Source organism: Cydia amplana, chromosome 10 (assembly GCF_948474715.1).
Source record: "Cydia amplana chromosome 10, ilCydAmpl1.1, whole genome shotgun sequence".
NCBI classification, from domain to species: Eukaryota; Metazoa; Arthropoda; class Insecta; order Lepidoptera; family Tortricidae; genus Cydia; species Cydia amplana.
Window position 1 is genome coordinate 7122290 of NC_086078.1, and position 23657 is coordinate 7145946.

A 23657-nucleotide genomic window follows, 5' to 3' on the forward strand; every position below is an offset into this window, starting at 1 on the left:
AACAATAGAATATCATATCTTTTAACTTAAGAAACTACTTACATTCATAACATGCTCAACTTAATCTATCATTTAAATTACAACAACCGACACCACTGCACTGAGCGCTAAATAAATAACATTTTTCCTTATCCTATTGTTCTGCCGACCGGCCGCTCTGGCCGGACCGGACTGCACTCGCCTGGGCACAGGATGCTCCAATTTTGTTTGAGTATTTAATTATTTTATTACGTACCTATAGTTAACTAATAACCCTACCAATGATTTCAAATTTTGTAGTTTAATATTTGAAATTAATTACTATTATTACTTATACAATAATATAAATACCTATAAGTGCGAAGTTGACTCTGCCTGTCGGTCTGTCTGTCAAGTCATCACGCTCTAACCACTGAACCGATTTTGATGAAATTTGATATGGAAGCTATAATTCTTAGGAAGCGAAGGGTGGGGGGGGGGGGGGATGCAGTACGAAAGTACTAATTCTAATTCTACAACTAATTTTCTTACAGCTGATTCAATAATGCTCTTTTAAGGTAGTTTGTAATATTGTTAGGTGAAATTTCTGCCTTCCATTCAGTTGGGAGTTTATTTATGAGATCTGGTAGTATAAATTGCGATGTACGTCGTCCATAGAAGTTTTTAAATTGAGGTTTCTTTAGCACGCTATTTGTAACCCGCCTGGTCGTTTTTGGATGATCAACTATATGCTGTATTTCGATCCTAAAATATTGTTCTTTCAGCATTTGGTATTCAAATTTCGTGTGTACTGGTAATACTTTGCACATTCTAAAGAGGTCTTTGTCAGATTCACGATTATTTTTAACATTGAGGGGTACAACAAGCTTAAGTAACCTAACCTGTAAATTGTATATTTTGTCAAGATAAGACTTAAAGACATTTAAACATCACAATTGTGTTAAAGTCAAGACAGATCATAAATAGCTCACCACACGCCACCGGACAATTCTTGCTTCAGCATTTCTTACCTGAAAATAAACAGACGTTACAATGGAAGGAGTTGTCACAAATAGGTTACTTACGTACCAGTTTATTGGTAAAGTTGCGCGTAGGTGTCATTGGGTATTCAGAGGTAGGAAGGCAATGGACTTATATTTATTATAAATGAGTAGGTAACAATAACAACATATACCTATCAATCAAATTATAGCGTTAAGTAGTGTACTAACCATTTTTAAACAGCATTAGTTTCAGAAAATGATAGATACTATTAGTAAAACGCTTGAAGATACAAACAAAAAGAAACATATCTTATTGGCCAACACATTATAGCTCCCATCGACAAGTTCAAGTGTGCATATATGTGACTATGCATCGTGGGAAACATTTTACATAGAGCTGTCCGTCCACCCATTGACCCTTTAACGGTACTAAGCGACCGACCGATTGCGCCTTCGATTGGCTATAGGTACAGTACATAAACAAACTGGTTTTCAAGAGTGTAACACAAAATACTAAACAACTACTTTACTCTAAATGTATGTTATTAACTTCTATAGAATTGCTACAGGTACAGTCAACAGAACAGCATACGTATTTATATTTGCTGACTGTATATAGTACATAGAAACTGTGGCATTCATGGCTAGGATTCTCATAATTATTATTGCTATTACTTCCGGATCCAGGACTCTAATTAAACAAGGCCAGGATCCAGGACTCTAATTAAACAAGGCCATGTTACAATGGGCTTTTAAGTACCAAAACAAATGCATATTTGTTAATTTAAATACAAAACTTTGGCTTTAAAGACTGACAAATGAGACTTACCTAATCATTGCAACGAGTGACAAGTAAACGTAAACCACCAAAAAAGCAAAAAAAGCGCCCAACGTGGGGCTCGAACCCACGACCCTGAGATTAAGAGTCTCATGCTCTACCGACTGAGCTAGCCGGGCTTCATGAAAAGACGTGAATATTTATTTCAGTTAGTCGGTGTTAATTTCATAACACATCTATAGTTATGTTAGTAGTAGTTAACATATCTTGAGTTTTAACTAACTCGACCTGCAGATTAATCTCCAATGTCAAGGTCAAAGATGTAAGAAAACATCAACAAGAAACTAAAAATAAATATAATTTTACACCAGTACTTATCAGTGATATTACTCCTAGTATGTAGCTACTTATTAAGAATAGCAATATTTAACACTACTTCATGTTATAAAACTGAATACTTGCATTAACCTATTTACCTATTTTTAATGTACAAAATAAACATGTGATCAAATTATTCCTGACTGTATGTAACTGGAGATGTGTGACTTGTGTCTAGTCTAGTGATATTGTATCAGGTAACTATATTCCCATCTATCTTTGCTTGAAAGATGAAATAGAATGATCCAGAGTAAGCACATAGTATTTCTAATTTATGTTCGTTTATAAGGCGTACCTAACTATTAATAGATATATACTTTAATATAAACGAACTGCGCCGTTTTTTTTGGATACGCAGTAATGCAGCTAGGACTTCCTTCAATCATAAAACATATAAATAAACCTGGGCCACAACTTGGAGCCAAAGCATTCTCATCACCCATTTATCTAAAGTGAGTACTGTCTACAAGTTGATTAAGAGTATTCGTCCAATGAACCAATGTTTGTCGGCACTAAGACACATAGGAACGTCTCGTTTGGCGCTGTCTCCCTTGGATTTATGAGATCGTAATGCTTGCCCGTTACAATGCTGACTGAGAGGCTTTTATTTAGAGCTGTCTAGGTATATATAATTATTGCTGGATTATATCTCGCCCAATGTACAATGGTCGTTAAATAAAAGGTTTTATTGGTATATAGAACGTACCTACTTTTTGTTTTTTTTTTAGGAGTCAGTAATATTTTAAGCGATGAATTTTTACATTGATTTACATCCATGCTAAACGTGGCGACGAATAGACCTTTATCCTTTGTAAAAAATAAATAGTGATCATAAAGCTAAATTGTAACACTAAAAAGCGAATTTTGCGATTATTCGCGAAACAGAAAACTAACCAATAAGATGAATGAAGTGTTGTGAAATAAAACTGACATCGCAGAGAACTAACTCTTATTATCGATATTAAACTTTCGTGAGACATATTTTAAACTGTTTATACGACAACGGTGCACGAGTTGCAGTCGCCGCGAGCACTCGAGCCTGAAGATGGACCCCCGAAGGGCCCGAAACATGTCGCCAATAGCGACTAAAAATTCAAGTGAGTGAAACCGTTGTCGTATAAACAGTTTAACTCTGATTAGACAAAAATCCGGTAAGATAATCTTCCAACTGTGTCAAGCATCAAGTTGTCAACGAGCACAGCAGTCAACTGTTCTCCGATGAAGAGTACAATGATGGCTCCGATGGGCGTCGATCGATTATGTTGCTGATAAGGCGGAGATTCGACCGATGAATCGAATTTCGTGTCCAAGCTCCTGTGCGGGGACTGTACAGCTATAGAGTTACAAGAAACGACTACATTTTATTTAATCAGGCTATCTTACATTTTATCACCAATCGACTGAGGATAATGTAGGTTAAAACTGTAACCGAAATTCCAGGACGAACCAAGCTTAAACCTAAGTCAATATCAAAAACGTACGGAATAATTTACTATTGATAAGTTAGTAAAATCTTACTAGAAATTTGACTTTTGGTTTTATTTGCCAATAAGAAAATTTACTTGTTAGGATATAAAATATCTAATTGTTTTTGCTGTAATTGATGGAACCTATCGGCCATGTTGCTATCTCATAACAAGTATTACCGTAGTTACACTGGTTACAAGTTTCATGAAGGCAACTTCCATCCCAGATGGTAACTAGGACTTATTGGGATTTTTATTACAAGAAATTTTAACAAGGCACATCTAGAGACTTGAAACTTTACTCTTCGTTAATGGGCCCTGTCATACGGGAATGCGGTTTGCGATGCGATATTAAAACGTGGCGGCCGATGAAAAAGACTCGAGACGCACTGGTGCGGACGCATCCAGAAAAAGGTTGAAGTTGAAATAAGTATGCAATTAAACGTAAGAACCAGATCAAATTCAGGGAGTACAGTAGAAGTGGATGTATTCACGTTATTGGGTTATTTTGTTTTACAGTTTACTTGTTACAGTATAAAAAAATTGTATTAAAAAAAAACAAATTCCAAAATTTATTCAATAGTCAAAAAACAGACACAAGTACATAACATTCGTTTCTCGTCATGATAGCAGATGGCACCACCTCGTGCCACTTGGACAATAAAAATTGCAGTCCCTAGTCTCCACCACCACCAAGAAAAGTACCCTTTTACAAAATTCTTCATAAAGAGAAAGTAATAAAAATAATGTACGAAGTATCCCACCGACAGTAGTTACGTATATAGTTACACAGTGGCGTCGCAAACAGAACGCACAGATGATGATATCATTCCCGGCCGTATCGTGCGATCCGATCGTCGATATCGCGGCCGTTCGTCGTCGAGATGTGGACACGCGATCTTAATGTACGACTCATATAAAAATGCTGCACCTATATGTGTCTTATATACGTTACGTAGATAAGACGATGTGATAACTAAGATAGACGTGCATATTTAAACGTGTAACCTATAGTCCGTCAAAGCGGTCAACGACTTTTCGCTCTTTCTTTTGTCAATGTCAAATTATATATGATCGTTATATTATCTGATAGTTAAATAAAGATAAGTACTGAATATGATATTCAAGTCAATCCTAAGTTGCAAAGATGCTTAAGAAGTTAAGAGAACGAGTTGAAAATAATTTCAATAAATTTCAAAGCGAAATGACAAACTTTAATAATATGCAATAAGCATGGTGTAATCAGCATCTTCTTATTCATGCTCTGGTATTATTAATGTAGATATATCCATGCTACTTTGAAATTATTCTTATTACACGACAAGAGCATACAGCTTTATGAATTAGCTTATCGCGGAGAGGGAAGTTAATAATAGTTGCTTTGCACGAATGTGAGGAGCAAAAAAGAGTTTACAAAGGGACACGCAATAAGGTCGGGCGTCGCCATAAGTAATGGCCAGATACCGGCGCAGCCATCGATTGCTAGCGTTATCTCAATAAAGAGCAACAGAGTGCGTTCATTAGCTCTCTGACACGGAGTAATCATAAATTGTGGAACCCCGCCGCGACCCGCACGGCTACCCTTCGCACCCCTGGTATACCTGCGTTTCTACCGCTGCGTCATTGCCCGCATTCGACTTTTTGCCATTGTTTTTGGTAGGATCCCCATAAAGCGTAACGTCTGATCTCTCTGATACGTGTGCAGGTGTTAGCTTTCACGCCTTCCAACTTAATTATACAATTTTAACAATACATTCCAATTCGCGCTTACGATAAGGGCGCAGCTGCGACAATTAGCCCCAAAAGTTTGTTGATTCTTTATCATGAGGCCACCGTCATTTCCCGGAAGATCCAACTTTATAGCGATAAAACGCAAATAGTAATATTATTAAGTAAAACGGAATTTCGTTTTATTTTATCTACTTGTCGTGAACATACACTACAATATACCTATAGGTACTCTTGCTAACAAAAATACGTACTTAGAAATACAATTGTGATTAGTAATAGCCATATTTTATTTAAACAGTAAATATGTTTGCTTTGTGTATGTACTTGTAATCTTTGTATGGTAATAATGTTGTTTTGTCCTACGAAACTATATAATGTAGTTATACAAATAGCAAACTGTCAAGCAATGCATTTATCGTAATGAAAACAACCGTAGGAACGTATAAATGCTTAGGAAAACCTAGATAAAACTGTAATTGCTAGAAAGTTCGGCAATGTCTGATAAGCCGACACCGAGAAATAAAATGGCTAATTACAATAAGATCGATTAGTTTTTATCGGCACGCATATAAAATCTCGCATAGAAACTAGCAAACGTAGGAAGTCATTAAACCAAACGGCACGGCACTTAGAGCAACTCTTAGAGCCGTCTGGCCGAGCATAAAGATCGATATCTTAGTGGCCCGCTGCCAGAATCTTTTTAATATCCCACGGACGCATGTGAGGAGTGAACATCGGTGATACAATAACTAAACTTACTTCGAGAGAAACTGCTCTTGCGGAAAATTATCGTTCATTTACCACAGGAATTGTATTACGATTCTTGAGAAGATAACCTTTATTAAGGCTAAAAGGAAATTAAAATAATATATCAGGATCAGTTCGAAGAGATAATAGATACTTGGCTCTATCAAAATACATGATATATAAATTGAAAAAATATATATCATTTCAATGTTGGGTGAACAATAAGATCAGCAACCACATGTCAACTTTCAAGAGCTTTCACTAGATATTTTACTATCTCATAGAAAGCCTTTGTTGAAATTATTTGTATGTAGGTACAAACACACACTTGTAAGAAAAATCTCCACTGCTACTGTGACCACGAACGTCACGTTCGAAACGTCAGGCCATATAATAAACGTAAGATTACGCGAGTAACTCCCGTATTAGTTTAAAATAATGAGTGAAAATTGTGTTAGTTTAAATTAACATAATAAACAAATAATTACACAAAATACACAGAATAAAAAAATATCATAACTGACTTAAGTAATATAATAAAATAAAACTACTTTATAGCCTCTTACAGCACCCTTACTTCAATTTTGAGTTGTGCCGAAAACACTAGCAGCGTTGCCGCGATGGCGTTGTACCGTAAGTAGGGTTTGCTCCCGGTACTGAGTTTGTATGGCGAGAACCGGAAATTCCCGGGAATTCCCGGTTCTCGCCATACAAACTCAGTACCGGGAGCAAACCCTAACCGTAAGCAAGATTTGCTGGACCAGGTAAGAGGCGGAGGACATTTAAAATATTTCAATATCTAATTTCAACAAGATTACTTAATTAAAACTCGGACCTAGCCTCATATTTCCAGTAATCCAGGTCATTATTTGTAGTCAACCTATCTTAGGTTTCCCCAAGTTTAATCTGACATTGTCAGGCACAATGGGATATAATGTTCGGAATAGTTTTCGCGCACTTTTGAACTGACTCCCGAATTCCAGGGCCGAACCGGAGTTTCGAGGGTTTTCGTGGTCGCACTGAACTTTTAACGAGACATGTAGTTGGGATACAAAGGAACTTCTAATAGTTGGCGGAATGTGAATACTGTGACGGTCGAAATGCGATCAGTACGGATATGATGGTCGTTCTTGTCTACGTGACAGCGTGATAAAACGGTGTCCGTCACTTTCTTTCCCACGGTGTTAAACAGTGACAGTTATTTTATCACGTGGATAAAGATGGATAAAGCTATCCATAATAGGCTGGCTGGGATGTATATGGTATTAAACTAAAATGAATTCCAAAACTCTTAAAACCATTTTTTATATTCTCTTAGTATACAAATTTTGTTGAATGAAGAAGTGTATTTCAAGTCAAAGGAAACTATACCACCATATTCCGATTTTTTTTTATACGTGTCATTATAAATTAAGTATGATATGATGGTTTTGCTATGCCTACTACTAGATGGCGTTTACGAAGGTAACTATTAAAGCAAATAAAATTGATACACATGTAAGCACCGTATTTACTTCAACAGTGAATGCGTTAAATGTGCAGTATTGCATCTGGAACTAGCAAACGTACATTTAGTGAGTATTCGTAGCTAAGTAGCCACACGGATTGTATAAACAGAAAAAAAATTAGGTACACAATGGAAGGCGAAATCTGACTCAATCTATTAAAAACAACATTAATTCGCTAAATCAAATGTGTCTATAAAAATAAGCGTGAATGAAGGCGTCAAGTTTCACACAGCGCAGCGGCGGCGTCGCGCTCGGCGCTTGAGAGGCGATGAAACGAACACCTATTATCATAAAACAAACAAAGAGACGTACAAAAAATCAACAAATATAAGCCTTAATGATTTGGTAGTTCTTGGGATGAATGCCAACGAAGCGAGAGAGGAAACAGCAATAAAATTGGTTTTATTGGGGGTCCATTCATTGCCGTAACGACAAGGATGCTTTTGTTATTACGCTTAACGCATAGTAATTAGTTGCATCACTTTTATAGCTGTAGTATGCCGTAAACTCAGCATTAAAGTTAAATAATTGTTCTAAAGACCATCTGCTGTCTATTTCTTATAATACATGTTTGTAAGCTCGCTGGCTTATGCTAATATCTTAAATTACTTAGTGCGATTGAATGAAGCAATAAAATTGTTTACGCAAAATAAAACGAATTAAGTGTTTTTATTTATCTATTAAATTATGAATATGATCTATGATATACATACAGGTATAATTGTTGCAATTTAAAAAAACTCACTGGTAGAACGATTTGATATTAGCTCTGTAAGCTGTAACTAAGCCAAACCCACATTTTGAATAATTTCCGAAAACTAGATTGACCAAAAAAACCTATATACTTAATTTTTTATTTTAATTTCGCTAACGCTCAGTCAATAAATGTGTCATCGATGTCTTCAAAGCAAATTTTATCTAAAAAAAACCTTTACTTCCCAACAGCAACATGAACGCGCTGCATACAATATTACTAATATTTTATTTCCATAAACCTTATTAAATTCTCTTTAAAACGATTTAGGTGTCGTCGAGTTATTCAAAGCACACTTAGTGCAACAGCATCAGAATAGAAATGGGTGATCATCAGTGTAGAGTGCTACTGTACGGGAAGAGCTTCTCTAATACTCTCACGGATACCACTGGGGGGATAGGAAAACCACACTTTAAATTCTTTAACGTTTGAATCAGATATCGGATAAGGATAAACGTAAAAACACAAAACTGTAACAAAAACGGAACTAGACTGACTTAAATTTATAACATTTTTTGCTCACTACGTTTACGGAAAATGGATATCGCTTCTTTGATCAGAATGCTACAACTGAAAAACACCAACGTGTATTTTATTGCTCCTTTTTGTAAAGAATGACGTTTGTATGACTTTATAATCCCAATTTTTCACCCCTGATAAAGGATAGGTAACAAAACGTTTAAAAAACATGATACCGACGGAGACAGGAAGCATTCTCATAAAAAATCTACGCATCCGTTCCAAAAAAGTGTTATAACAGAGCTGTCAGCGCCCATAATGATGAAAAATGTCTATCGCTTCATTTACTTACAAAGGTCCGGTGGACAATGACGGCAAATATTTTACTGAGACGTTTATAGTAGCAACGAAATGTTATTAAACAAACAACTCGCCCAATCGTTGACATGTCGTTGGTTAGAGGCTTGTATAATTGATTCTTTCCGGGGCGGGTCAGGCCGGTCTTTTGTCATGTTGTGGACTAAGCAGTACCCCGGACAAATAAAATTCTCATACCGCCAAAGAGGACTCTTTGCGAAATTCTTCTCATTTCCGCCTCTACGCGAACGCCTGGCACGACCGCTCCTCAAAGAGAAATAAATTGTTTGTAATATAACTTGTCAACAACCAAATCTGATTTTAACTAAGTACGCAAAAATACAAAACATACATACATACAAATAGACACAAAAAAAATATTGTTATTATAATACATTATTATCAAATATTAAGACCGTCTGCTATCTTTTTTTTTACTTTTTTTATTGAGTAGTACGATAAAGAGTAATGTTCAAATTATGCACCTCTTTATATTGTGTTATCACGAAAGCAAATGTCGCAAAAAGTTAAAATCTAGGACGAAACGCATATAAATAATTGGCGGGCAAAACTTCGTTTAAAGCCTGCTAACCTGATAATAACCGGGCATGACACAGCAGATGGGATAACGAATAATACCAAGCTCCTCATAATATGGCAAAATCGTTTATGATTACGAATGGTGTCATTAGAGTATGGCCGGGTCCGTCGCACGCAGCTCACTCCACTAATACCGACCTAAACGCTAGCAGGCCAACTCATTTCGACTCCCGTCATTATAAAATATTTAGCGATGTACCTAATTTCGTAAATGATACGGGGTTATTTTAATAGAATGCCCGTAATAACTAGGCACCCGGACGCAATACGCCCCAAAGTTCCAGATAATGACCGGTTCTGACGGACCCACGCGAGATTAATATATCCGAGGGATTCAAATAACAAAAGTAACAACAAAAAACTAAAACGGCCGATAAATGTTTGTGTCTACCTGGTTCCGTATTCACGGTCCGCGGGCTAAGGCCTGTAGCAATCGAACCGGCGATAACATCCTCTTCAAATATAATAAATCTAGCCGATAAAATTCTTTACTTTACAAAGAGCTCCGACTAATTGTTTTTGAAAACCTGTTATTAGACAAAACTTGCCCATCGTTTATAGGCCCTGCCCTAGAGACAAATAAAGGTTTATATATGTAATTAAAACATTGATCAGGTTAAAGATTGCAAATACATAGTGTTGAAGGTCCAGTGTATGGCCCCGGATCTGTGTTAATAGACGAAATATATAATTTCGGGTGCAAACTTAAATAAGCGCACAAAAATTACGTTCTATACTTAAAAATGTAAATCTTTTACTTATTTAAAAAAAATGGTAGATTGTATTACTGTTACACAAACTTCATTGTCGGCTAAACGCCTGCAATAAAGCAACAATAAATAAGCGAACACCCAACGCGAAAAGGGGTTTAGAGCGGGGTGGCGGGTGGTAAACAATATTTAAAACTCAACAAAACAATGGACGCAACCCATTTCATGAAAAAATAAATGAAAGATTCCAAATAACACCCAACATTGCTCTTTGGCTTACGCCGCGCAAGTAAGTGAAATAATAATGGCTTCACTTTCATTCTTCTTTATCAGTATTATTTTCTTACCTACTACTGGAAACCATAATCTTTAACCGTTCCTTTAATATGGTAGGACAAAAGGGTTTATGAAACACCCAAAAACTGTTTGGGCAATTGCTGTGAATACTGCTGGTTTTGAATGTTTAAGTCGGTAGACTTAAAGAGTTTATCATCTACCTTACGAAATATGTTTTTGTACTATTGACTTGGAAATTTTTAGAGGCAGGTAATCTACACACTATTCGGTATTAGGCCTGTTTGGCCACTTTTCAAAACACCGACCGACTAAAAACTAAAACCTACATTTATAAAAATAAAAATAAAATATTCTAGACATCTCTAGTACATACCTACCTTCCCAGATATATATTTTAAAGTTATCTACCTAAGATCATTTAGGTATTTAAGATGGGTATCCCAAAATAAGCTGAAAACTAAGCTATTTATTACTTCATATAATCAGAAAATCTTGACAATAGTACAATTTGAGAAAATATACCTAATATAAAAACTGATCCGTTTCTTCATCTTTATGTCAACAGTAAGAAAGCTGTTATGCAATTAAGACAGATGAAGCCGCCTCGTTGGAACAAAAAATGGCACGCGTGACCAAGGGAACATGACACTAATGCTTCGTTTATGTTTAAGTTAGGGTAAAGTTCGTTCTTATAGAACTCGCGATTTGGTGTAGGTAACTTATGGAATATTTTTTAAGGAGGATATCAAGATTTTTTAATCATTTGATATCTTTCCTAAAATATAAAGCAATGTGTAATTATGTACAGACACACGACAGAACTGGGCATCAATAATTAGGGCTCATTTAGACGGGGCGAGTACTCGCATGCGAGTTTCATTACATTGCGTTATTTGATCGGTCGGCCGGATTGATGTATTATTATTATTATTATTGGGGTTTTGTGGGCCTTTGAGTGTCGCTTCGACCAAGCTATGATCTATTGTGACAGCCCTTTAAAGTTCACTACTGATGCCCGTTGAATCCAGGAAGCTCCAGATTCTTTGGGCCGTAATGCTCTGTACCTCATAGGGTTCCAGTATGTGTCGCCCTAGGTAGGTACTTCTTTTGGACATTAGTGGTCCGCAGGAACAGAGAATGTGCATAGCAGTCTCCTCTGACTCCTGACAGAACCTGCATGTCGCATCTTGTTTTTTCCCTATTCGGAACATGTGTTTGTTCAACTTGCAGTGTCCAGTCAAAATTCTAGTCACCGCGCAAGTTTTGTGTCTTTTGAGCCCTAAAAGCTCCTTAGCAGTTTTGCTGTTGAACCCTTTGATTAGAGCTTTCGAGTGTTCTTGTCCTCTGACGAACGTCCACCAATCGATTGCTCTCGCTTTTTCCATGTTGTTGAGCAGAGAATATGCGTCCCGTTTTGTGATTCCACAAAACGGTTCTGGGCCGACCAGGGGTGTGTCTGCGCCCTTCCTAGCAAGTTCATCCGCTTCTTCGTTTCCGTTAATGTCGGAGTGCCCTGGTACCCATCTAAGTATGACTTTGTTGGAGTTAGCCAGTGCATTTAGGTTTGATTTACAGTTCTGGACTAGTTTTGAGTTTGACTCAAGAGATTCTAGTGCCAGCAGAGCAGCCTGGCTGTCTGAGTTGATGTAGATATGCTGGTGTCTCAGGTTTCTATCCAGGTTGATCTCCGCACATTTGTTGATGGCGAAGACTTCTGCCTGGAAGATTGAGGCCTGTGTGCCCATGCTGACGCTAGCTCTGAGCTTAGGTCTCTCACCATAGATCCCACATCCTACATCATTGCCTTTCTTGGAACCATCCGTATACCAATTGAGGCTTCCCTCTTCGACGAACATTTGGTCGTTAGACCATTTGTCTCTAGGAGGTATTTCTACTGTGTACAGTTTAGTGAAGTGACATTGAGTGTGCGTGTCATCTGTGGGCATGCTAAGGGTTCTATTTGCAAAAACCCAGGCCTTTAGTTTGGTTAATGCTTGAGAGCGCCATTTTGGCCTGTTTAGCGTGCAGACTCTGTAGATGCACTGCTTGGCCTCCTTTTGCACCTGCAAGTGGAGTGGTATAATGTCCAGCAGTGCATCTAGGGCCGCCCCCGGCGTCGAGGAGAAGGCGCCTGTTGCTGTTAAACAAGCCGTGCGTTGCAGGCTGTTTAATGTGTCTATTGCTGTCTTTTGGCTGGTTTTGTTACACCAGACTGCGGAAGCGTAGGTGATAATTGGCCTCACTACAGCTGTGTATAACCACATAGCAATTTTGGGTCTTATGCCCCATCTTGCTCCTGCCATGCGACAGCATGACCACATGGCCATTTTCGCTTTTTGTATGATGTTTCTCAGGTGAGGGTTCCAAGTTAACTTTTGGTCGAAAGTGACCCCTAGGTACTTGACCTCGTCTGAGAATGATATTATTTGTCCATTAAGTCTTGGTTCTGTGAGCTTTTCGAGCTTCCGTTTTCTTGTGAATGGTACTATCACGGTCTTGCTCGGATTAATGGACAAGTCATTTTCTCGACACCATTTGAATATGGTGTTTAGAGCTCCCTGCATTATGTTCGATATCGTGTGGAGGCAAGGGCCTTTGACGATGACTACAAGGTCGTCGGCATATCCTTGTGTGTCATAGTCTTGGCCTGACATGATTGCAAGAAGTTGGTCCACTGCTAGGGTCCATAAGAGTGGGGATAGAACGCCTCCTTGTGGGCACCCTTTTGTGGTATAAAATTCATGCTCTATAGTATTGAGGGTTAGAGTGGCTACTCTATTGGAGAGCATGCTATGTACCCATCTGGTGGTGGTTTCGTCTACTCCCTTTGATTTCATACCATTAAGTATGGTCTCTGTGGGCGTATTGTCGAAAGCACCCTCGACATCAAGGAACGCACATAGAGCGGTTTGCTTGTCCTCTAGGGTTTTCTGCACCTTGTCAACCAGGTCAAGTAGGGCAGTCTCCGTAGATTTTCCCTTTTGGTAAGCATGTTGATTTACGCTTAGTGGTCTTTCCACAAGGTATTTGGCTCTAATGTGCTGATCAATGATTCTTTCCATCGTTTTGAGTAGGAACGATGTTAGACTAATCGGTCTGAAGGATTTAGGCTGTGAGTAGTCCTTTTTCCCTGCCTTTGGTATAAAGCGTACCTTGACCCGAGTCCATTTATCTGGTATAATACCCCACGAGAAGCTTCCTCGGAATATTCTGGCCAGATGTGGGAGGAGGAGGTCGTGTCCCTGCTGTAAAAGCGCCGGAAACACTCCATCTTCTCCCGCTGATTTAAATGGTTTAAATTTTCCCAATGCCCATTTAATTTTGTTTGGTCTAAAGATGTTAGTTGCCAAATTCCAGTCGATATTGCGTACCCTGTGGATTCGAGGGTTCCTTTGGGCGCAAAGTTGTGTATTACTGGTTGAGTACGAACCGGGGAAGTGGGTGCCTCTGAGCAAGTCCAGAGTTTCCTCTTCTGTGTTCGTAAATGTGCCATCTGGCCTTTTGAGGAGACCAAGATAGTTGGTTGGTGTCTTGGAGAGTATTTTGTGAATTCTCGCACCTTTATGAGTTTGGGCAATCTCTTCACAGAACCTTCTCCATGACCTTCTTTTTGCTTTCCTGATTTGTTTATTATATTCAGTCAACGCTTTACCATACCTTTCCCACCCATTCGGCGTGGTCGAGTGATTGAATATGCGACGTGTGGACCTGCGAAGGTTTTCTAACTTTTTGTTCCACCACGTCGTTGTGTTAGTAGTTTTTGCCTCTTTCAGCGGGCAGGCTTGTTCGTAGGCCCTACGTATGCCTTCAGATAATAAGTTAACTGCCATGTTGAGAGAGTCTTGTGTTTTTACATATTTTGGGACATCCTTTAGACGGTTTTCGAGGTCTGCCTTATAGGCTTCCCATGACGTTTCTTTTGGATTCCTGCGTGTGAGTGGTTCCCTACCTAGAGAGCCTTTAACACTGAACAAAATATGTCTGTGGTCCGACATTGAGTTTTCGCTACTGACCCGCCAGTCGGCTAGGCAGTTTGCCGCCTTTTCAGTAGCGAAGGTTATATCTAATACTTCTTGCCTAGCTCTAGTTACGAAGGTGGGCGTGTTGCCCTTATTCAACAAGTGCAGACAATTGAGATGAATTGGGATAGTAACTCACCCCTTTTGTTGATTCCAGTGCTCCCCCAGATGGTGTGGTGGGCGTTGGCGTCACATCCCACAATAAGTTCCGCCTTTTGTGCCTGAGCGTACTCTAGCACTTTAGTCAGTTCTTCTGTGGGGTCTTGCTTCTCTCCGGGCAGGTAGGCGGAGCAGACTATTACCTTGAGTGCTCCTCTCCCTTTGAGATCGACGTAGGCAGCTACTTGATCTTCACTGCATAGTTCTGTAACAGGCAAGAAGTTAATATTTTTGTTAAATACGATGCAGGCTCTCGGTTTGGTTCCTTTTTCGTAGATTAGTACCTTTCCTGCTCTGTTCAGTCCTGATGCCATGGACTTGGTGTTGATCCATGGTTCTTGTATGAGGGCGATGTCCAGGCCATTTTCGCCAAAAAGTTTTTCTATGACCGCTGTGGCCGCTATGGCGTGGTGGAGATTGGCCTGGAGGAACATCACCCCCCTACCCCCGATTGCGTCGTTTTTATTTGCCACCGCGGTGGGCACTGGTGCGCCCTTGGTGGCCCCCTCTGTCCCCTTTACCCCTTGGGCGGTTGTTGCCCCTGGATCCTCCCCGGTTGGCGAGAAACCGCTGCAAGCCCGATGGTCCTGGTTTGGGATTGGATGTTGAGGAAGCCGCCCGTTTTGGACCTGAAGGCACCTTTCGGGCAGGCTTTTGGGATAGGGTGGTGGGTACAGTAGGGTTTGCATCCTGCGGTGGTGGGTCTTGGGACGGTTGAGTTTCTGGCTGTTGGGTCTTTGGTTGGCCCTTTAGCCGAAACTGGACCTCCCGGAAACCTAAGTTTGCCTTTAGGCCCTTTTTTTGTAGACTCTTCACCGACATGTCGTCTAGAGATAGGGTTACCATAACCCCACTCTTCTCGACTTTGGTGTGGAGAATCTTCCAATACTCTGTGTACAGCCCCTGGTTCTGTGCATAGAGTAGAGATAGCGACTGTCTTACCTTGGAGTCGTCTATCTCTGGGATAAACACCATCCCTATATTAGGCTTGGGAAGCTCATTTTCAGGGATGACCCCGAGGTTGGCTTCCGGCCACGGTTTTAGGGAAGGTGTTATTTGTTCAAGCCAGGCTTTTGATCTTTGGTCACTACAGGTGATGAGTAACCAGCCTGGCTTGTATGCGTAACCCTTGAACTTTGGTCCCTCGTCCATCTCCAGAGTCACAATCTTTTGCAAGATGGTGTTGCAGAGGGTCTCCAATTGCGCGACACTCATCGGCTTGGAGTCCTTGATTCCGACTCGGACTTGGCTGAGGACCTCGTTGTAGGGTTGTGGCGGTTGGGGTTGGGTTGGGGGGTCACAGTCACCCTTGGGTTCTTGCAGCTGTTACCCTGCGGTGACTTCTCCTCCGAACGCGGCCGTTTGGTCGATTTTGGTTCAGGTCTGGAGTGTGTGGACCCGAACTTGTGCCCCATCTTTTTAAGCTCCGCGAAGCTCTTTGCGGACAGTTGTAGCGCCTCCTCATGCGCAATTCCCAGTCCTCTAAGAGCTTTGTAGCGGCCCTTCGCAGAGCCCGCCAATTTCTTGACGGACTTACGTGTTTCAGGGTTGGGAGCCTCCGTTGGGTTGTTTGGGCAATAAGTATCGCTCCTTTCAACCGTGTCGGCGCTCTCCACTCCCTCCATGGCTTGCTCCGATGTTTGGGCAGAGTCTTCCGCACCTACCATCAGGGGCATTAGTTCCTGGCATAGGTCTTCCAGGGTACCTTCAGTTTTTTGTTCTTTAGCGTTCTCCATACAAATCCCACGAGAAGCTAGGGAAAAATGTGGTCAGTTTCCAGCAGAGCCCCGCTTGCCGGAACAAGGCTAAATACACCTCGAGGTCGCCCGGTATCGAGGGTCATCGTTAGCGACTGAGCTCCCCCTCAGCCACGCATCTCTCGGCACGATTGGTCCACCTTAGATTGGGGTTTTTTAATAGAGGTTGTCTCCTCTTGGAATGGAGTAGGAGTGGTGGTGGGAAAGGAGGATCTGGGGTTTGCATTCCGGGTCCTAAATGTGCGGAAAAGTTATTCCACACATTCAGGCTCCGGACTGCAAACCCCAGGAGAAGGAAGATTGAGACGGGAATAAAGACAGGAAGTGACTTGGATCATGGGATTAAAGATGGGATTCTAGGGTAAGGAAAGGAACACCTGGCGGGTGGGGGTGCCACATCACTTGGCGTGGCCCACGCCAGGCGGGGCCCCCATACTTTGCTACTAGTGGTCCGGGGTAAGTTGATAAATATAGCGACGCCCGATCCGACCACTAGCATTGCCCAGGAGGGACGACCCACCCACCAATGTGGCCCTGGGTGGGTTCGGCCCTGATCCGCGGCGGCAGATACAGGGACGACGGGGACGTGTATGGTGGACTTGAGGTGTCGGCCAATAGCCCAGCGTCGCATACCTGAGCGTACCTACTCCCTCCTCCCCCCATTGATGTAACCTCAATGGTCCGCAATGTAACCAAAATCGTATACGAGTTCGCGCGCCGTCTAAATGAGCCCTTAGTTACCTATTTTAAAATATGAACTCTCTTAATACTGGGAAACAACAAACTCAGATATTGTGAACCGTTATCTAGTTCACATAACAATTACGCTAACTAAAAACAAATTTCTTTGAAGTTGTACTTATCTTTGTTGTTTTAACGCAACATTAGATGGCCCAGAGATGAGAAAAACAAACACAATTATAGGCGGCGAAAAGTGAAAGGACACCAGTTTTTGTAAAGACAATGAAAAATGATACTTTACGGTTGTACAAATTCTTGATACCGTGTCCAAACAACGTAAAGGTAAAAATATTGCTATAGTTTTTTTTAGCGCAAGGTATGTTTAGTCGGAATACGAGTGAGTCATTTTAGTAGGAATTTCATTACCTACTTAAAGATGACAATGACAGACTTTGGCGAGATAGCGAGCGTGGTGAAGCATGTAACACGATTTCTCAAACGTAAGTTCTAATGGGCCGCGTAAATAAACTGACCACAAGTTATTATTTAACCGAGATCTAGTCACGCTGCGAACAGAACCCAAATATTATGATCGTATCGGAACCGCAAAATACTTTGCTAGCTCCATTAAAAGTGATAGTTACAAATCGGTTTCTGCGGGTCAGTGATAGCAAAACTGATTGAGGTACAACCAATATTTTTTACAGGAAATTACATAGTTGGTGATTCATATTGAAACCGATGTTTGTCAACATTCCAACATTTAAGAATTTAATGTGTATAACAATTTATGTTTACGTGAAATATATTTATATCACGAAACATGTTTCAATGGATACGAAAATACATTCCTAAATATAGACGACAAGAAGAAAAACAGTAGGCACAAAAACGATCAACTTCAATAAATAGATGACGTCATCATGTTGACGTTTTTAGTGTGAGGTCCCGCGGAGCGATATGTTACAATTTGTTACCAAAACACTGCGACGTGAAACAGCCACCCACGTCTATCCGTCATTAATTACTCGAGCCACTTCAGTGGGCCCCCCGCGTGTAAATTGTAAAAAATCGGCGTTTGGGAACAATTCTAACAAAATTGTATGTGCCCTTCATACGTTTCTATGAATTTCGCATGGGAGTAACGTGTGGCGCCAAACACAAATATCCAAATATTTAAAGGTGAAATTTTAAAACAAACTGAGTTGTTTTCAGTTCAAATGTTTTCGTTACAAAGGGATGACTAAATAACAAGCAATGCAAAACAGATACAACACCGATACCGTGCGATAAGCTTCGAACATGTAGATTTGAAAATCAATTGTATCGTTCAAACGTTGAAGGGGTCAGATAACGGAGAGTTTTGCATTGGCCGACGCGTCGCCGTGTCCTAACAAAACAACGCCGGGCACCGGCATTGTCAGCTGTGACTATTAGAACGTATTGCCGTACGTGCCCGGAGATGATTTTCCCTAGCTCCTTTATTACCTTTAGTTTCGTGCTACTTTTGTTTGCGCTACACGTAGCCGGCACTGACTACCCTCTGAATGCCAAATTGCCGCTTTAATGAACGTATATGGACAAAAACTAGAGTAATTTCTTCAATAAGCGTTTAAATAGCCACAATTAACAGACCATTCATTATAATCGTTTATTGTTTAATTGATTTTGAGTTATTATGCGAGTAAAAAAGTTCCCTATAACTGTTCTGTGTATTATATAAATCATTACGATATCTTTTTTTAAACGGCTTAGCATTCTTCAACAATTGCAAGACATTAACAGCTCAAACAGATGTGAACTTAGTCACCGAGCCATAAATAATATGAAATAGAACCATTTAAGGAATGCATGAATAGATTGAAGCAATTTCGGAAACAATGCATTATAGTTTATCTTTGGAGACAGTCTGCGGTATACGTCCATTTGCTCTGTTTTTATGATATCTTTTCTACAATCTTACTTGAGTCATCTGGACTATAGATACGACTTTATCTATGTCTCCATTCGAAACAATAAAAAGCTTTTAAAATCTCCCGTTACGACATTTTTGTTTAAAAATGTGGCGATAATTTTAAACGAGAACCACCACCACAATCGACGAGGTTTCTCCATTTTAATAATTAATAACTAACTACTATTTAAACTATAAACTAAGTCATAACTACAGAGAAAAGTAAACCCTTGCCTTAAAAAAATATCATCTTTTTAAATTATTGTACATCTGCCTCATAATACATTGGCAAATCATTTTAACGGATCGGCAACAAAAGACCCGACAAAGGCCTGAGCAGCCACGTAATATAAATTAGATTCGCATTAATGAAACATGGGCGGACGAACGACTAATCTAACAACCGACCGACAGTGAACAGCTACACAAAAAGGACTTCAAAAACGTGGTAAAATAGTTCTAGAGTTAACGGCAATTACACGGAATGAACGCTATCAAAGTCGAGAATAGCGTGAAATAAAAGCAGTCACGTAGTGTTCCGTCCCGCGGGACGTCTCAAACTTCCCGGCCCATGCACCTGTATTATAAACGCATCGCACACCTTTGTTCCGACACAATAGCCTCCAAATTGCAATTCGAATTTCTTGTTTATCGGAGAATAGATAACACATGCAGGTAAACATTTTTTGTATGAGAGCGCTCATAAACAGAAAAGTTATGATCAATTTTTTCATGGGTAATTAATGTCCTCTATGCTGTCGATTAAGACAATTTTGAATAAAAGATCTCATGGTCTTTGTGGATGAATAGTCTGGGCGGGATTTTATAGACCATTAATTTAAACTGTAAGGCTATTAATGCATTTTATTATTCAACAATATTAACAATTAGAAAAATACCTACATAGCTAATAGTCATCCAATAATGCTTAAAAGTTAATTCCGTAAGTTTATAAATTAAAGATTCATAAATTGTTTTACGATCCAGTCGAGCAACTACTGTAATTATTAGATTCTTAGGAAGAAAATAGTATGCATAGTAATGCGCCTTTTAATAGGCTATAAAATGAATACGACCTATGTCACACCTCAGATCCACCTGCATCTGTATCGGATCGATATAAAATAGGTTCTTAATGACAAGCCACAGTTCGCACGTTCACAAGATACTCGCATTTGCTGTAAATGTATAATTCTGCAGTAATCATTAATCATTTAATTTAATTAAACTTTGATTTTTATTGGTCTACTTATTTGAAATTCCTGGGGCAATGCGAGTCAGTGTTGAGTATGCAATGGTACCTAGTCATATTCACAATATGCAAACAAAAATAACCTTAATTAGATATGCTGGCCACCCCGTTAAAAACTGTTGTTTTGAGGCCATCGTTTGCATTTGCAAGAAATACTCGACCAATGCGTGCAAATGATGTAATTCTCGAGTAGGTACATTAACTAGTTTAGGCCTGTGAAGTGAACTTTCTGTTCAATTGCACGCACGCAGTACAAACCTAGCTGCTTATCACATACAATCACATAAAATTGTACATGCGATAACTTTTAGAATAATATGGTAATTATTGTCCACTTAATGACAAATATTTGTTGCGTTCATACGCGAGCAATGGTAGTCAAGCAACTTAAGCACATACCATTTATCATTTAGCATTAGCATTTAGCTTAAAGGCCGGCAACGCGCTTGCAACCCTTCTGGTGTTGCGGGTGTCCATGGGCAGCGGTAATCGCTTACCAACAGGTGATCCGTCTGCTCGTTTGCCTCCTATATCATAAAAAAAAAACTTAGTTATATGAATATTTTTTGTAATTAAGTAGACATACGAGTATATGTATACAGTAGTTTTTATTTAGTAAGTTCTACCTTCTTCTTCTTCTTTTTTGGGTTCTTTGCCCAGCAGTGGGACACTACATCAGGCTAAAATATAAAAAAGTCCTACCTATATCTTGATTAATTAGGATTCTTGCCTAAGAGACCCACATTCCAAATCTTTCCCCTGATTGTGGTCCAATCGGGCCTTCATTTTAAAAACTATTCTTTATATCACAATTCATACAAAATCCCAGATGTAGATATTAAATAACAAATAACATTATTCTGCAATGCATTTCGCATCGATCTGTTACCATTTGTCATTTGACGGACGACATTTGTATAGAACAAAAACACTTATCACCCGTTACATTGGATCTGTCCGATTTTGCAAAAACTAATGTGTAACATGCCTCAACCACTTCTGAACAAAGCAAAAAAAAGGGAAAGAGGCAAACGAACATCTCCGGTTATATTCTCCGTTCTGCTTTTATAAATTATACATTTTATGGGCACAACAATCGCTGATCTGTAATTATAATAAGGCTCACGAGTCACGTTCGACGGACGACGCTTTAGATGAGCCATAAGAACCGCAGCAGCAAACATATCGTCCGATAAGTTTTCTAACGCGAAAGCAAAGGTTATGTACTACAACATGGCCGCTATACGCATTGCACATTCATTCACTGTTTTACGCCACTATCATTTACTTATTACAGTCAGTTATTTTAGTCAAATAATTCAGACAATGATGAAATGACCAATATTGAATAACACATTTTGTCCATTTATTTATTTCTATATTTTTATATTTAAATTTCTTATTATAAATATAATATTCAGTTGAGCCCAGTAACAATAATATGGACTACCTCCCAATCAACTACATATGTATATGTGCTCACCAATTCCTTCATGACCCTTAACTTTTAAACAAATACTATCCCTCATAAAAGATGCTACATATCAAAAACCCTACAAGACACAAAAAATAGCGACATGTATTTAGTTTTATACTAGAGAGTAGTTACAATTGAAAGATCAGAAAAGGCTTAAGTACCTGCCTAGATACTCATAGAAGACCTATTTAACGCTGTATGTAGCACAAAGTCGTGTCGATACAGTTCCAATCCGGAACAAGCACCAAGGTGCTAGTTTTGAATGCCGACCCTTATAACGGAGCGCCGAGAATGATTGCGTGAATATTGCACTATTAACGTTCCAAGATCAGCGTAATGCACGGATGCCACACGTATTGTACCGGGCCATTACAATTAGGTTGTTAGGTGAACCGAGTCCATGCTTTCACCTAGTTTGTTTTCAAGTGCATTCCATTGATAAATTATGAGAACCTCTTTTTAAGGCCGAATTAAGTTTGGTCGCGTCGTTTCACGTATTATCATTATATTTGAAATAGGATAGAGACTAGACTGTCAGCCGTAGGTATTTAGTCATCCTTCAGCTGCAAAGGAGGACTGTAGACATTTTGATCCAAGGCTAAGCTTTCTCGTGTTGTCATGTAGATTGGCTACATACACTAAATCCTTTAATAATAGGCAAACCTATGAAAACAATAATGCAAAACAGTCAGCTGCAGAGAAAAGGTACACCCCCCCCGCCCCTCCCCCTGCATAGAAGGTGCTAAGCAAATAATATTGCTCATTTTACAATTCACCCCAATACACATTTGCCAATAATGTTAGTGCTTACATATTTTTCAACCTTTGTCTAACTTAAAACCTATGTATATTGTAAAATAAAATAACTTGGAATAATTGAGTTGTTAAAAAGCTACACATGACCTAAGCTAACCCTAAGTTACGTGTCTATCGACCGTGCGAGCGTACAAAAAGCCGTAGCGAATCGACCACAATGATACCCAACGGTCGGCGTCTGCGCACACGGCGGTTTGGACGTATACGCTGCTCCCGAAACAATTTGATTTCACTTAGCCGTTTGGTACCTACACAAATAGCTGATCAAGTGGCCTACTACATATCCAAAGCTCGGACTTAACTAACTCGGCGTTCGGATAATTGAGGGTTCGGATTAATCGATGCCGAATGCTGACATCGTTTTATTCTGGTTATTACGAACATTTGTACCTACTCGTACTATAATCTAAGTCGAGGATACGAGTAAAAAGTCCAGAGACAGATTAATCCTTCTATAGTTAGATGTGATGTGCCTTAACCCTTATCATAATCATGTTGATCAACAACCAATTTAAAATAAATACTCTTAACTTTAAGAAATATATTATATCAGGTAGTATCAGGTCGTCACTTATACTACCTCAGGCGCATAGTCACACACACATGCAAGAGCGTATTATACGATATGTAGACAGACGTGATTTGAAACAATTTTCAAGTCGGCCGTCTCTAGAAAATTACTAACGCATTCAACAATCATCGGCTATCGCCTATCGTGCGTTGGCGTTGCCCATTTATTTGCTGCGGTTATGATCGTCTTCTACGTAAGCCGTCATTATCTATACATACATATCA

The 23657-nt window shown here is 39.5% G+C and overlaps 3 protein-coding genes and 1 non-coding gene across 4 annotated transcripts in view; all 4 read right to left on the reverse strand.

Moving 5' to 3' along the window:
• Positions 1–23657, reverse strand: part of LOC134651327 (lysine-specific histone demethylase 1A) — a 348735-nt gene that overhangs the window by 110197 nt on the left and 214881 nt on the right. The gene's annotated exons all lie outside the window — the stretch shown is intronic.
• Positions 1–23657, reverse strand: part of LOC134651346 (organic cation transporter protein) — a 499346-nt gene that overhangs the window by 9297 nt on the left and 466392 nt on the right. The window lies entirely within an intron of this gene.
• On the reverse strand, positions 1847–1919 carry Trnak-cuu (transfer RNA lysine (anticodon CUU)). The gene has a single exon. It is a non-coding gene; the product is annotated as a tRNA-Lys (tRNA).
• On the reverse strand, positions 13961–15398 carry LOC134651461 (uncharacterized). The gene is made up of 2 exons (XM_063506571.1): positions 15210–15398; positions 13961–15130 (listed from the first exon to the last, which is right to left on the reverse strand). The coding sequence occupies exons 1-2, from the start codon at positions 15256–15258 to the stop codon at positions 14862–14864; spliced, it is 318 nt and encodes a 105-aa protein (XP_063362641.1). The 5' UTR covers positions 15259–15398; the 3' UTR covers positions 13961–14861.